General features: G+C 55.4%; 1 protein-coding gene across 4 annotated transcripts in view; it reads left to right on the top strand.

Annotated features, from left to right (window-relative positions):
• Positions 1-14,784, top strand: part of LOC123345453 (polycystin-1-like) — a 66,732-nt gene that overhangs the window by 36,027 nt on the left and 15,921 nt on the right. For all 4 annotated transcript variants that reach the window (XM_044982350.1, XM_044982351.1, XM_044982349.1 and 1 more), the window contains 11 exons: positions 700-958; positions 2,360-2,555; positions 3,153-3,320; positions 4,832-4,975; positions 5,610-5,820; positions 6,637-6,760; positions 8,052-8,201; positions 9,062-9,126; positions 10,172-10,395; positions 10,702-10,819; positions 11,191-11,366. In XM_044982350.1, the coding sequence (XP_044838285.1) occupies positions 700-958; positions 2,360-2,555; positions 3,153-3,320; positions 4,832-4,975; positions 5,610-5,820; positions 6,637-6,760; positions 8,052-8,201; positions 9,062-9,126; positions 10,172-10,395; positions 10,702-10,819; positions 11,191-11,366 (1,835 nt within the window). The remainder of the gene's footprint in view (positions 1-699; positions 959-2,359; positions 2,556-3,152; positions 3,321-4,831; positions 4,976-5,609; positions 5,821-6,636; positions 6,761-8,051; positions 8,202-9,061; positions 9,127-10,171; positions 10,396-10,701; positions 10,820-11,190; positions 11,367-14,784) is intronic.

Here is a 14,784-nt window from a genome sequence, read left to right as displayed (position 1 = left end):
CCTGGCATTACTGCAGGGAGACATCAGCAGGGCTTGGAAGAGATCAGAGTGCAGCCGTTGGGCAGGGCTGGGGGAGCCTGGCAGCTGGATCTAGGGTGACCAGATGTCCCGATTTTATAGGGACAGTCCCAATTTTGGGGTCTTTTTCTTATATAGGCTCCTATTACCCCCCACCCCCTGTCCTGATTTTTCACATTTGCTCTCTGGTCACCCTAGCTGGATCGGGGGCTTTTCACTTGGGGTTTGGAGATGCAGGATGGGAGTCAGAAGGTTGGATCCCTGTGTTAACGTTTGCTAGCCAGGCCAGCAGGCTGGGGAGCTCACAGGCACAGCAGGCAGGGAAAGCGTGATCATAGCATGGGGTCGGTGTGGGACCCCCTGCAGCCCCACACATGGAGTATGGTGGGGCCAGCCCTGCTTGAGAGACTTGCCTGATCGTAGCCCAGTGTCCTGGCCGAACCCCACCCTGGAGATCTACGTTGTGCCACCTTCCTCCTGCAGTTTGCGTTAGATACGCTGCCCTTCACTTCCTGTCCTAAACTGTGTATCTGTCATGCTAAACAGTGGCTGCACCCCACCCCAGCGGGGGCTGCACTTCAGTGGTGTGTAAAGTCTGTAAGGGAGGCGCTGGCATCCTTTGTGTTGAGTGGTGCTACTGAACCGTAAGCTCATCCCTGTGCTGTCCCCTCTCCCTTCCAGCCACAGCTTCAATGGGACGCTCCGAGACTATCACGTCAACATAACCAACCGCTTCTCCAAGACGCCCGTCAGCGCCGCCGTCACGGTCTTTGCCAGCCTCTGCCAGTACTTCCACTTCCCCAGCATGCAGTGGAGCACAGAAGGCCTGAGGCCAACGGCCGCCACCAGCCGGAAGGAGATTGTGTGCCTGACAGAACATCTCACTGTCTTCGGAGCCAGTCTCTTCGTGCCTCCTCACAGCATCCTCTTCCTGCCCCCGGTAAGCCGGGCCTGGCCGTCTGGGCGTGCAAGGAGGAGATGGCTGGTTACTGTCCCTGTCAGTGTAGTGGGGACAGCTGGCATCTTGGCCAACACCGAGGGACCTCCAGAGCTAAAGCTGCACTGCTGCAGCTTGAGCTGATGAGCCAGGCTGGGGCTGTCACAGCTCCTATCCTCTGTGGCTATGGTGGGGCGCATGTAACACACGCGGACCAGCGATTGCATTAGCAGCAGCCTGAGACCCTCTGCCTGCAGAACGCCCTTCCAAGGCAGTGGGGGCTCCCTGTGCGAAGAGCCAGCGGCAGGAGTCGGGCTGTAGAAGCAGGAAGCCTGGTCTCCACACTGCACTCGATGATCAATTGAGCCTTATTGAGCGTGCTGTCCCGTAACTGTCTGCTCACTCCCAGCGCAGAAGGACCCGGCTCGCCTGGGTCTAGAACTAGTGTGTGTAGCGGGGTGAAATTCTCCCCTGTGCAGAGGGGACTAGACACCACCTGAGCCCACGTATGCCCTGATGTGAAGGCTTCAGGGAGACTTAAATGGTGCATAACAGGTCTTTGGCTGTGATGCCCACACCCTGGTGAATTTCCACACCAAAGAGAGGGAGTGGGGAGATGATGAAGGGAAAGCAAGACCCCTTGACCAGTGGCTGGATCCTGGCTAGGTCTACCATTTTCGCCCCCCAGGACTGAAGATAAAGACCAGTTCTATTGCCACCAGGTTCAGGTTCAAAGTCAGTTTGGTCTGTTGGGGAATAACGAGTCTCCTATTTGATCACATCACCTGCAGAGAGGTGCATTACCAGATCTGTCTGGGCGCCTGATCTGGGGTAGTGTTTTAGGGTCAGAGTTCCCCACTGCCCCATAGAATCATAGACTATCAGGGTTGGAAGAGACCTCAGGAGGTTATCTAGTCCAACCCCCTGCTCAAAGCAGGACAAATCCCCAGACAGATTTTTGCCCCAAATCGTTAAATGGCCCCCTCAAGCATTGAACTCACAACCCTGGGTTTAGCAGGCCAATGCTCAAACCACTGAGCTATCCCTCCCCCCAGGAGCTTCTGTTTCCAAGTAGAATGAGCCGCTCTCTCGTGGTCAAAGGTAGGAACTTGGAGGAAATATTCCCTCCTGGTCCTTTGGGGTTGTTTTCCTTTTAGTGCTCCCAGCATACCAGATCTCCCTCTAACAGGGAGGGAGGATCCGCAGCTGCTCCATTCATTAATGAATCGGAAGACATTCGGGTGCCCAGATGCCAGGATGATGGGCACGTCGGATTTGCTGTAATGACAACGAGGGTGGCACTGACGCTTCCTGCCCCTTGCGTCTCATCGGGTGGATGGGTGGGTAGCGCCCGGTGGAGCCCCCCTCCGCCTGCTTCTACCCTCGCCTGTGTTGGGGTTTCAGAGCAAACGCACCAGGCAGGCTCCGCTGGTGGTGATTACCTGCTGCGTGCTCTTCGCCATCTACCTGGGGATGGTGCTGATCGCCCACAAGCTGGACGACATTGACATCACCCGGGTGGGCATCATCCCTCGCTGCGGCCAGCCCGGACGGTACAAGTACTGGGTAATGGTGAAGACTGGCTGGAAAAGAGGATCAGGTAGAGTGGCGGGCGAGAGCTGGCAGCCCATTCCGCTCCCATCAAGGGCCAGGTTGCAGGGGGTTGGGAGGAGTTACGTGAACCCCGGGGCAGGAGACCCTGACCTAGAAAGCGTCTGGAGAGCAGGGGTTGCTCTGCATGCTCCATCGTTCCAGCCCAGTGGCATCGGTCTCTTGATGGAGCTGTGTGTGTGAAAAGCCCAGAACAGAATGGACCTGCAGCATGAATTCCTCCCTCGCCCCAGGAGCGGTGGGCTGTCTCTGGAGCCAGGGCAGGGTTCGTTGGTGGAGCTGTGTGTGGTGCCCGTAGGGGGATAGAAAGGAAAGGGGATGCCCAGGGTAGAATGAATTTGGAAACGATACATTTCCCCAATGCCGGTTCGAGTTTGCTCCTCTTTCAGGCAGCTAGACCAACGCCCCTCTCCCATCCCATCTTCAGCATCACTTCTGGAGGCATCCAATGGTGTGCACTTAAAGGCTGAAACATCTGTTGTGTCAGCCATTGGCAGCCGAGTTGGGTTGTGGGGGCACAAGCCTGGTGAATTCTGCTGGGGACAATAGACACAGCGTCAGTGATCATGTTACACGTCTCTTCTAGGTACAACTGCACACGTAGGGATCAGCTTATATGGGCTGAACAAAAGTGGCTCTCGCCACCTGGACAAGGGCTGGGCCTTCCAGAGAAACAGCCAGGATATTTTCCAGGTGGAGACCGATGCAAACCTGGGAGAGATCTGGAAGATCCGCATCTGGCATGACAACACTGGTATGGCACACAGCACAGGGGTTGTTTCTATAAGGAAAATCTAGATCGTTGGCTGACAAGTTGCTTCCTGTGCTTCTGCCGCATCACAGCTCCAGCACACAGGTGTGATGCACTCACTGCATGGGTGAGACAGGCTTGCTGCAGGAGCACCCTGCGTGCTGGCGTAGGACTTCAGGTGCAGCGCACACCCCGGCCATGGATTTCTCCGCATAAACTCTGTGCTGCTCTTGATCAGGAGCTGGCGTGTTCTGGGGCCAATGGGACACGTAGCTGCTTTATGTGTCGTTACCGTTTCATTAGTAGTGATTAACTCTGTTAATTTGCAGACTAGCCTTTATGTCCCAGGGCACCATTTTCCCCAAGTGCCTAGAGATTTGGGGTGCCCTTAAATGAGCCTGACGTTTGGAAGCGCTGAGCACCTGCCTTAAGGAGTCTCCAGTTGGGTGCCCCAAATCTCAAGTCACTGCTAAAAATCTTGGCCACCCCAACTATAAGGGGCCAGAGCCTCAGCTAGTGTAAATCAGTGTAGTTCTAATGACTTCAGGGGCGCTGTGCTGATTTCCACCAGCTGAGGGGCCGACCCAGTAAAGTTTCCTTTAAACTGAAGCCAGGCAATTCAGAGGTAAAGCTGAAATCCTATCCTTAATTTCTCTCTCTGCACCTATAATTTAACAGCGCCTGGTATAAAGAGGCGCCCCCGGTTCTCCGTTCTTTGCAAGCCATGTGCAGATCGGGGGAATTGTGAACAGTGATTAGCTTTAGCCTTGAGTTACCCCGATTTTGTGCCTTGGAGCTGACCCATAGCATCAGGACACGTTTTTGTGTTTAACTCCCTCACGCTTTCTCTTCCCGGGTTGTGGCCTGCACGATGCGCATCATGAGGAATCGTCTGGTACATGCATTTTAGAGCTAAACGCTTCACTTTAATGACACACACAGAAGGGTGAGAGATCAAAGGCAGCAGTGGTCTTACTAATTTATAAGCCAGCCCATCCCTCACCAGCAGTTCTACAGCCACAGATTTGGCTCAGTCCCAATAAAAGATAGTTGCAAGCTAGAACGTTAATTACAACAACATATCCATGTACTGTTACCGTCATTCTATATCTGCATGATAGTAGCATCCACAGTGCACTAGCTGCTGTCCCACACATATCGGGTGAGATGCAGTTGCTGCTCCAAAGAACTCGCAAACTAAGTTTCCAAGCACTTCTGAGCAAGAGGAACTCAATAGCTCACATAAAGTAGGTTAGCCTCTGGACATCCATCCTGAGAACTAATCAGCTCCTTAGCTCCTGGATTCGGGCCCTTTGCAAAGCACATATTGTAACAAGATGGCCATGGACTCCTGCCTCAGGTGAGAATGGGATGGAGGCTAGAGTTCTCCCCTCCATCAGAGGCCGACTGAGCAGAGAAGTGAGCAGCAAGGATGTAAATCCATTAGGAACTGTACTGGGGAGGCGGTCATTAGAAACGCAGGTGCGTCATTCTCTCCTCCTCTGTGTCCCCAGGGCTGGACCCTTCCTGGTACCTGCAGCATGTCATTGTCTGGGACAGACAGACAGACCATATGTATTTCTTCCTGGTGGACGACTGGCTGTCAGTGGAAAATGAGCAAAACGAAGGACTGGTTGAAAAGGAAGTCCTGGCTGCATGTGAGTGTTGTCCCCAGGGGACATTTTCTAAAGACAATCCAAAGCTTCCCTTAGCATTATTACTGCAGGAACACCAGGAGGGCCTGACCCAGCTCAGGAGCCACTGTGCTTGATGCTGCAGAAACACATAGTACGTGACAGTCCCTGGCCTAAAGATCTAACAATGTAAATAGATGAGGCAAACCCAGGGTGGGAGGGGAATTGGAGGCACACGGAGGGGAAATGACATGTCCAGGGTTGCACAGCCGGTCAGCAGGGAATCTCCTGACTCCCAGTCCAAGGCCCTGTCCACCAGGCCACACGCTGAATGTGATCTTGGTGGACAATGGAGACGGGTGTGAGGACACTAGGAAGGGTGGCAGTGGGCAAGGTGTGAAGGTATCTTTGATAGCGCGAGTGCCGCTGGTGCCCATTCTAACTGGGAGGAGTTCTCTAAGTGGTGGTGGCGATGGAGACACCGGAGAAGACAAGAGGGAAAGAACTCATGGTGGTGATCAAGCGAGAAGGAAGGTGTTGGTGATGGCAGAGGTGACAGCTAGAGGGATATGCCCGGAGGAGGGGAAGGAGATTGGGGATAGAATCCCCAAGGAGGAAGAGAAGGGATTGCTGATCATTTGCATTATGCCGCTTCCAGGCCCACAGGAGCTGAGATGCTTCTCTCGAGTTTTCCCTGCCCAGCTGCGTCTTGGCTTTTCTGATTGGCACGTGTGGCTCTCCGTCTGGGGCCGCTCTCCCCACAGCCGCTTCACCCGGGTGCAGAGGATTACCTGCTGCGTGCTTGCTGTGTCCCTCTTCCTGGCCATATGTGTGCTCTGGTATGGAGCCATCGGAGTTGAGGGCTACAGGTGGGTCCCCCTGCATCTCTGTCTCTTACAGGAGGGTTTCATGCAAGTAGACAGAGAAAGAGATGGAGGGAGGGAGGGATGGAAAGTAGTGAGTGAGGGAAGGAAAAGCCACTGGAGCTGGGATTTTCAAATGATTTCAAGGGAGTTAGGCACCTAAATACCACTAGATCGCAATGAGATTTGGATGTCTTAGCTCCCTTAAGCTCCTTTGAAAATCCCAGCTTGAATGGTGATATGGGTGCTGAGGGAAGTATCTGATGCTTTAGACTCATGGAACTGTAGGGCTGGAAGGGACCTCGAGAGGTCATCTAATCCAGCCCCCTGTGCTGAGGCAGGACCAAGTAAACCCAAACCATCCCTGACAGGTGTTTGTCCAACCTGTTCTTAACCTCCAGTGATGGGATTCCACAACCTCCCTTGGAAACTTATTCCAGAACGTAACTACTCAGAATTAGAAAGCTTTTTCTAATATCTAACCTAAACTGCCCTTGCTGCAGATTAAGCCCTTTACTACTTGTTCTGCCTTCTTGGACATTGAGAACAATTGATCCCTGTTCTCTTTAGAACAGCCCTTCACATATTTCAAGCTTTTCAGGTCCCCTCAGTCTTCTTTTCTCACGACTAAGCATGCCCAGTTTTTTTTAACCTTTCCTCATAGATCCTCAGTCTTTGTGTGATGGCTCTGCTCCCAGAGGGTCTGTGCAAAATGTAGGCCCCTACGCAGTATGAATGTCTCAGTGTCCTGGAACCACTCCCTATTAACACAGGACTCTTCGAGTCACCACATTGTCCTCTGGCTTTGTTTCTCTCCCGTAGTGTTCCCTTGGGAAGCCAGGTTTCAGTGACAGCAGAGAGCGTTGCTGTGGGGATGGTCGTGGCTGTGGTGGTCTTCCCGATACAGCTTCTCTTCACCTTCATCTTCAGGAAAACTCGCAGTAAGGTACTGCAGTAGTTACCCTCCACGCACAACATCCTCCCCCCAGCTACATCACCCGCTGAACCTGCTGCGACAACCCCACCAAGGTCCGGACATCTGTTCCCACCCTAAGGGGCGGGAACTTTGGCATGATCAGAATGAAGGACCTTGCGTTGTCACTGCCTCTGCAGTGCCCATTTTGTGCATAAATATTTACAATACCCACCAGTGTCCAGGGTTGTCAGTCAGATCCCTTTTCACCGGCACAAAATCCATGTAATCGTTTCAAGGATGCTCTCTGAAATGTTGCCATCTTATTTTACAGACACGGTGAGAAGACAAGGCTAAAATATACAGCCAAAGATAGTGGAAAATTAGAGTTGGTCAAAAAATCGGGTGTGATTTTTGCAAAAATGTGTCTGTTTTTTGTAGAAATTCAAAATTTGATTAAAAAAAAACCTTTGTAAAAATTAAGAATTTCAGAACTGGTGACCAGATTTACATATAAGCACCTAGGGCAGTTTTTAGAACAGGATTATAATATTATCATTAATAATAATAATAATAATAATAATTATTATTATTATTATTTGTACTGTATCTAAGAGCCTGTCTTGGACCAGGACTCGATTGTGCTAGACCTTGTCCAAACACAGAACAAAAAGACAGCCCCTGCCTCAAAGAACTTACAATCTGAGTATAATAATAGGAGAACTGGAAATTATGCAGAAGAAATTCTGCCATGAGCACACACAGCTACCAAGCTCTTCCACACGATCTGACTTCCAGAGGCTCAGTTAGGGAGTAATGACAGGACCTAGCGCTTATACAGCACTTTTCATCACTAGCTTTCAAAGCACTTTACAAAGCAAGCCAGTATCATTCTCCAGATTTTACGGATGGGGAAACTGAGGCACGAGGAGAGGCAGGGATTTGCCCAAGGTCACCTAGCAGGTCAGTGGCAGAGTCAGAAATAGAACCAGGTCTCCCGTGTCCCAGTTCAGTGCACAGTCCACTAGACAGTTGTCTGTCTATTAGGTGAATTTTCTTGATGCCAAACTGAAATTGCAATAGTAACGCTTAGGGTCCAGCTGTCAGACCCCTGCCTCTATTTGTGCACGTGCTGCTTTGCATGTGCTCACCGACACCTGGGCACACACTAGCCTCTGCATATGCCAGATTCTAACACACATCAGGGTCTTCCGGGAAGGGCAATGCACCAGCGCAAAGGGACCGGGTTGGAACCTGGTTCTAGACGCGGCCTCGGTCACAGCCTCCGGGCAGGGAGCACTCCTCGTTCCTCTGTTTCTGACAGGTGGTTGTGGAAGACCCCGACCCACCTGTGCAGGACTCTCAGACTGTGGAGATGGATGTGTGCCTGGAGCACGCTGACCTGAGCAGCTCCTCCTTCCTGTCTATCCCAGGGGGGATGGAGTCCATCATGGACGGGAGCTCTGTCAGTGGTGTAAGTGAAAGGCCATTCTGTGGGCATCTTTTGGGGGCCTGTGAAGAAAAGGCCCTGGGAGGTGAGGGGCTACATGTCTGTCTCTGTCTCGCTGCCCTCCCAGGTGAGCGCTGTATTTCTAGACACACACCACTGCCCCTGGGCTTTGGAAAAGACAACTTCTCTGAAAACTGAGCTCCCAGCAAAGGGTGATCGAGCCAGGAGTCAGGACTCCCTGGTTTGCAGGTGGGGCGGGTTTGCTCGCTCTCTGGAGGCCAGCACCATTCATCCTACCTGCTGAGTAGAGCAGACTCATAGACTTTAAGGTCAGAAGGGACCATTATGATCATCTAGTCCGACCTTCTGCACAATGCAGGCCACAGACCCACTCCTGTAACAAACCCCTAACCTACGTCTGAGTTGTTGACTCCTTAACTCTCCCTGCAGAGCCCTCATCCCTGACCCCTCTGCTTTCAGAGACCACCCTCGCTGGTCCAGTGGGGGCAGACCCAGTGTCTCCAGCTACCAGAGGCAGGTCCCTCACAGAAGGGAGAGCCCCTCCCACTTCATCCTGAAGGCTTTTCTTAACCCTTTCGTTGCTGGACTAGAGTAAAATGGGGTGCAATCTCAGCTGCACCCTCTCTCTCTGTTATTGGGATCTTCTCTTTGGTTGGCTGCAAGGAAGGGTGTGTTCTCTAAAGGGCAATGGTCATTTATATAAAGGGCTTCATAGGGGGCTGGAAGCCAAAGGGAAACAGCCATCTTGCTCTAAAGCAGAATGGGTGCCAGGGGACACCCTCCAGGAGTCCTGATGACCATGTGGCTTCTGTCTCCCCTCATAGTTCATCTGCACCCCTCCCCCCGCATCCCTTTCTTTTCAGGAGTCGCCTGGGAGTAGGAGGCCAGAGTCCACCCAGGAGAATCTCACCAAAGTGGGCAACGCAAGGTACACCAAAGGGGGCTGGACAAGGGGATGTGGTTCCCTTAATTGAAAGAGATTCGTGTCCACTCTGAATCAGTTCTTTAGGGGGGAAATGGCTGCAGAGAGGCAGATGCAGGCAGGGGACTGATGGGGTGACCCTCTCCCTTCTTCCAAGATGGGGACGAGAGAACAGCCCTAGTAACGCTCCCATGCTGGCAAGAGAGAATCAGGTCTCAGCTGCTGGAGAAAATTAACCCATCATATTCTGAACCGAAGATTGTTGAAAAACCTGCATTCAGGCATTTGTAACTTAGCACCCCAGCAGCTCTGACTACATCCCATTCACGGAAGGACTCCCCAAGTCAGCTTTACATCGAGGGAGAGCTCAGCCTCTGTGCTTTAACGGATCTGCAGTTGGGCTGGCAGCCGGCAGATACAGTAACCCTGGCTGTGCAGGCCCAGAGTGGCACTGGAATGGCTGGTGCAGCTTAGCAGTCAGGCTCTTTACGAGAGGTAGGTTTGAGTCACCGTTCCAGTGCCTGGCGCCCCACGCTGGGGGAGCTGAGATAGTGACCTAGCAGAGCGATTGGCCCCTTGCATGGGAAGTGTCTTGGCCTGATAGCAGTAATCCAGCCAGCAGGGTGGCAGAGGGCTTGGCCAGAAGGATGGGGCTGCAATGCATAGCATCAAGGAGGGGCGCGGTGGGGAGTCTTCAAGGCAGATAAGATGTGGAGACTCCTCAGAGCTTTGGCAAGTCCTTGGAGATCTCTCTGTGGGCGGAGAGGGTCTATAATCCCTCTCCAGCTGATGTCTGGACTGAGGAATTTGCACAGGCCCATAAGATACAGGTGACAAATGCAAGCCCCATGCAAGGAACACAGGGTCTATGTTTCTAGGCTGTCTGATGGTTAGACTGCAGATGGCAAATTCATTACCAACGACCAGCCAGGCAGGAGGGCGGTTCCTGTCCAAACACAGAACTGTCGCGCTCTGAATGTCCGAGCCAGGAAGGGACGTCCTTTGCACTAGGACCAGAGCTCAGGAGCGTGTCGCCCCTTTGGTTCTGCAGGGTCGCGAAACGCTGGCCCTCCTGCGACAGCATCTTCGATGACCCAGATCTTCTGCACTCGGACCCCCTGGTGAGCCAAAGTCGGATCCTCAAGAGGAAGAAGGCCCTGCTGAAGCTGGGAATCGAGTCCGCATCCAGCTCTGATGATGACCCCCTGTCCTTCTCCTTCGGGGACTCTGAGGATAGCAGGAGAGAGAGCCGTGGCCACCGCCTCACCCGCTCTGGTATCCCAAACAACTCTCCACTCTTCTTTCCATCCTTCCCCTCATTCACTCCCTCCTCCCAGCCCCCCTCTGCCAGCCTCGTTCTCCAGCCCAGGATTCACAGTGTGGTGGTCCAGCGTTAGTGTGACAAATGCCTCTGCTGCTACAATAGACAGAATGGCCCTGGCTCCTGCTGACACCGAGGGGCGTTTTGCCATTGAGCTCAGTGAGGCTAGAACTGAGCCCAAGGTGCTCCTGCCTTTCCTCTCCTGCGCCGGCTGCAGAGCTGTCTCACTGAGCACCATCCTCTCCCTCTCTGCTCAACAGAGGAAGATTTGCTCAACTCCATCGTAGCCGAGACTCAGCGGAGCAGCTCCTCGGACTGCGTCACGTCTGACAGCGGCAGGTTCTCGCCCCGAGCCGAGGCGGATCTGGTCTCCGATGTGTACGTACCCAGGCCAGGCCCTGCTCAGAGCACCCCAAAAAAACTAAGTGCGGGGAAGCCCAGGCCAGAGAGATACATAGAGGGTAATGCCAGCAGGGACCATTATGATCATCTAGTCTGACCTCAGAGACCGTTTCTCCTGCAGCTGCACTGCCGGGAACGGGACGCCCGTAGACCCTGACCCCGAGCGGTGGTGCTTTTTGTGGCCAATTAGAAAAATAATTTGGGGTTCTGAATTCTGTTTTCTTTTAGTTTTGGGTCTTTTAATGTCCTGCCCATCTCCAAGGGCTCTGGCACAGCTCCAGGGGCCTCTCCCCAGCCCCAGGCCCAGTGGTTGACGATCATGAACCACCATCTCTCTCCCATTACAGTATGGAAAGTCCCTCCAGCGCCTGGTCCGATGGCATCCCAGAGCAGGGGAGGCGCGGCTGGGGCTTCCTGCGCAAGTCCTTCTCCTACATCTCCGCCCTGACGAGCCCTGGCAGCGCGCTGCTCCCCGATCCAGAGCCTCGGTCGGCCCCGGTGTCGTCCTTCTCCACCCGGATCGGTGTGTGAGGCACCTGGGAAAGGGGCAGGGTGGGGGAGGAAGAGACTTCCTGCCTGTGAGAATGGTTTTGCATCGGGGGGGTGGGGAGTGAGGCTGGGTCACTGCAGGGATCTAACATCTGTTGGCGACTCGCAGGTCCTGGTTTGAATGCCTCTTTCTCTCGTTCTTTTCTGACTGCTCCAGGCAGGGATTGCACCTAGTTCTTCTTCGAGTGATTGCTCCTATGCATTCCAGTTAGGTGTGCGCGCCGCGCGTGCACGGCTCTTCGGAAGATTTTTACCCTAGCAACACTCGGTGGGTCGGCTGGGCGCCCCCTGGAGTGGCGCCGCTATGGCGCAGGATATATACCCCTGCCGACCCATCCGCCCCTCAGTTCCTTCTTTCCGCCCGTGACGGCCGTTGGAACAGTGGAGCTCAGCTTAGCTGACCTCCACTTCCCTAGCTACTCGTAGTTTTCTCTCGTTCTGTTTATAGTGTAGTTAACTCTGTTTGTTTGTAGAATAGTATAGTGTATTTATTTTACAGGGGTCGGGGTTTATCCCCTTCCCCTCACCCGGTGCCGGGTCCGATGCCCGGTCCACAGCGTTTTCTAATGCTCGGCCGGCCACGAGCCGCTGCCGACAAGAGATCTTCTCCTCAGTGCCTCGAGGGATCTTACCTCACAGATAAGTGCCGCATTTGTGAGGCCCTTAATCAGTGAACAAAGGGGAGCGGGGCTTTCGTTTTAAACAGCTCCTGAGGGAGGCAGCTCTTGCTCCTCCGCTCTCGGCGCCGAGCGCTAGTGAGTTTTCACGGCGCGGATCGCCGGTACCGCCAAGGCCTCCCGGCACCACCGTCGCTACCGACGTACCCTTGGCATGGACCCCTGTCCTGGAGGATGAAGAGTTACTCCGGCCAGGCAAGAGCCGTCGAGTCCGGTGCTGTAAAGCTCCCCGGTACGCACCGTGGTCGAGCTCGCCCGGAAGCTGCGTCCGAGCCGCCTGCTCCGCAGCCGAGCGCTACGCTCAGTCGGATCGCCCGGCACCGATGTCTGCCGCGGCACCGACAATATCCGCACCTTTCACTCCGGCCAGGCAAGAGCCGTCGAGTCCGGTGCTGGAAAGCTCCCCGGTACGGACCGTGGTCGAGCTCGTTCTGAAGCTGCGTCCGAGCCGCCTGCTCCGCAGCCGAGCGCTATGCTCTGTCGGATCGCCCGGCACCGATGTCTGCCGCGGCACCGACACTATCCGCACCTTTCACTCCGGCCAGGTAAGAGCCGTCGAGTCCGGTGCTGGAAAGCTCCCCGGTACGGACCGTGGTCGAGCTCGCTCTGAAGCTGCGTCTGAGCCGCCTGCTCCGCAGCCGAGCGCTATGATCCGTCGGATCGCCCGGCACCGATGTCGGCCGCGGCACCGACAATATCCGCACCGTTACCTCCAGCCAGGTAAGAGCCGTCGAGTCAGGTGCTAGAAAGCTCCCCGGTACGCACCGTGGTCGAGCTCGCCCGGAAGCTGTGTCCGAGCCACCTGCTCCGCAGCCGAGTGCGATGCTCAGTCGGATCGCCCGGCACCGATGTCTGCCGCGGCACCGACAGTATCCACACCGTTAGCTCCGGCCAGGCAAGAGCCGTCGAGTCCGGGGCTGGTAAGTTCCCCGGTACGGACCGTGGTCGAGCTCGCTACGATGCTGCGTCCGAGCCGCCTGCTCCGCAGCCGAGCGCTATGTTCAGTGGGACCGCCCGGCACCGATGTCTGCTGCGGCACCGTCAATGTCCGCACCGTTAACTCCGGCCAGGCAAGAGCCGTCGAGTCCGGTGCCGGAAAGCTCCCCGGTACGGGCCGTGGTCGAGCTCGCCCTGAAGCTGCGTCCGAGCCGCCTGCTCCGCAGCTGAGCGCTCTGCTCCGTCGGATCGCCCGGTACCGATCTCTACCGCGGCACCGACATGCCCGCACCATTTACTCTGGCCAGGCAAAAGCCGTCGAGTCCGGTGCTGGAACGCTCCCCGGTACGGGCCGTGGTCGAGCTCGCTATGAAGCTGCATCCGTGGTGCCAGTTAGGGTCGAGCTCACTATTCCCTCCACGCCGGAGACAGTGTCCACGGCGAGGGGACTGTTTGCAACGACAGCATCTGTGCTGCCTCAACCCCCGGCACCGCCGGTGGGGGTTACATGGTCGATGGGCAAGCCTGCCTTGATCAAACCACCCTACCTCGGCACCGCAGAGCGGCACCGTTCAGGGTCGCGATCCCGCAGATGTTCTCGGTCCCGTCACCGATCTAGGTCTCAGCACCGTTCTCCATGTTGGTACCGGTAGTGCTCGCGGCACCGGTCAGCATTCTGATCCCTGGTCCGGGACACTCAGCACCGATCAAGCCCCAGGCACCGGGACGCTCGTAGCCACTCCTGATCTTCGAGCCTCGCACCCTCGGTCGACCGCCCGGCACAGCTTCGGTGGCGGGTCCCGTTCTTGGTACCGGTCTGTCTACCAAGCGACGTCAGTTGCAGACGGAGACTCTACCAAGAGCTTTCAGCTCCTCCAGGGCCATCCAGCCACGCATCAGTGTCGTCCCGTGCGGACACTTCATATGCGTAGCACTCTGTTTCCAATGTGCCCTCCAGAGTCTTCCAGGACACCTATCAGTGGTCATTCTGGACGCCTTGAGTGTACTACCACGCCAGAGGCGTACCGGTGACCCCATCTCGCTCCGTTCCCTCGGAGCTCTGGGTGCCAGGGGTGACAATTAGTCGTCTCCGTCCGACCGGTTCAGCGCAACCCCCGGTTCGGCACCGGGCTCCCAGATCCCACCGGATCAGGAGGTCGTCCAGGAGCTCGAGCCCACACAGGACCCGCTTCTCCCTGGCCTTTCTTCTTCCTCCTCCCCAGAGGAGGAAATGCGACCAGCCCCTAAATCCAAAGAGGCTGGGCGTGTGGTCTTACTGGGCTGTAAGACGTACCCGGAGGGGGCCCTGCAACTTCGTGTAGCGAACCAGCAAGCCCTGCTTATCCGCTACTGTGGGTAGCAGTGGGCAAATTTACAGAGTCGCTTCTTCGGAACTCCCGTCAAGAGTTCGATGCCCTCCTGCAGCAAAGGACGGAGCTGGAGAGAGCTTCCCTCCAGGCCTCGTTGGACGCAGCTGACTCCGCTGCCATGACTCTGGCCTCGGGCGTTGCCACGCGGCGCGTTTCATGGCTCCAGCTGTCGAGCCTTCCCTCACAGCTGCGGCACGCTATACAGGTCTTGCCCTTCAATGGCACAGGCCTGTTCTTTGAAAACACTGGCCCTAGGCTGCAGAACCTAAAGGGCAGCAGGGCAACTTTGCTCTCTCTCTCTCTCTCTCGGCATGCACACGCCGGTGCTTCAGCGCCGACCCTTCCGTCCCCAGCCTCCGCTCTTACCCTGCGCCTAGACAAAGCCGGGACTTTGCCAGCAGGCGTCGCT

This window comes from Mauremys mutica, chromosome 12, assembly GCF_020497125.1.
Source record: "Mauremys mutica isolate MM-2020 ecotype Southern chromosome 12, ASM2049712v1, whole genome shotgun sequence".
NCBI lineage: Eukaryota > Metazoa > Chordata > Testudines > Geoemydidae > Mauremys > Mauremys mutica.
Note: the sequence above shows the minus strand (reverse complement) of the source record. Positions and strands in the feature narration are given on the sequence as shown.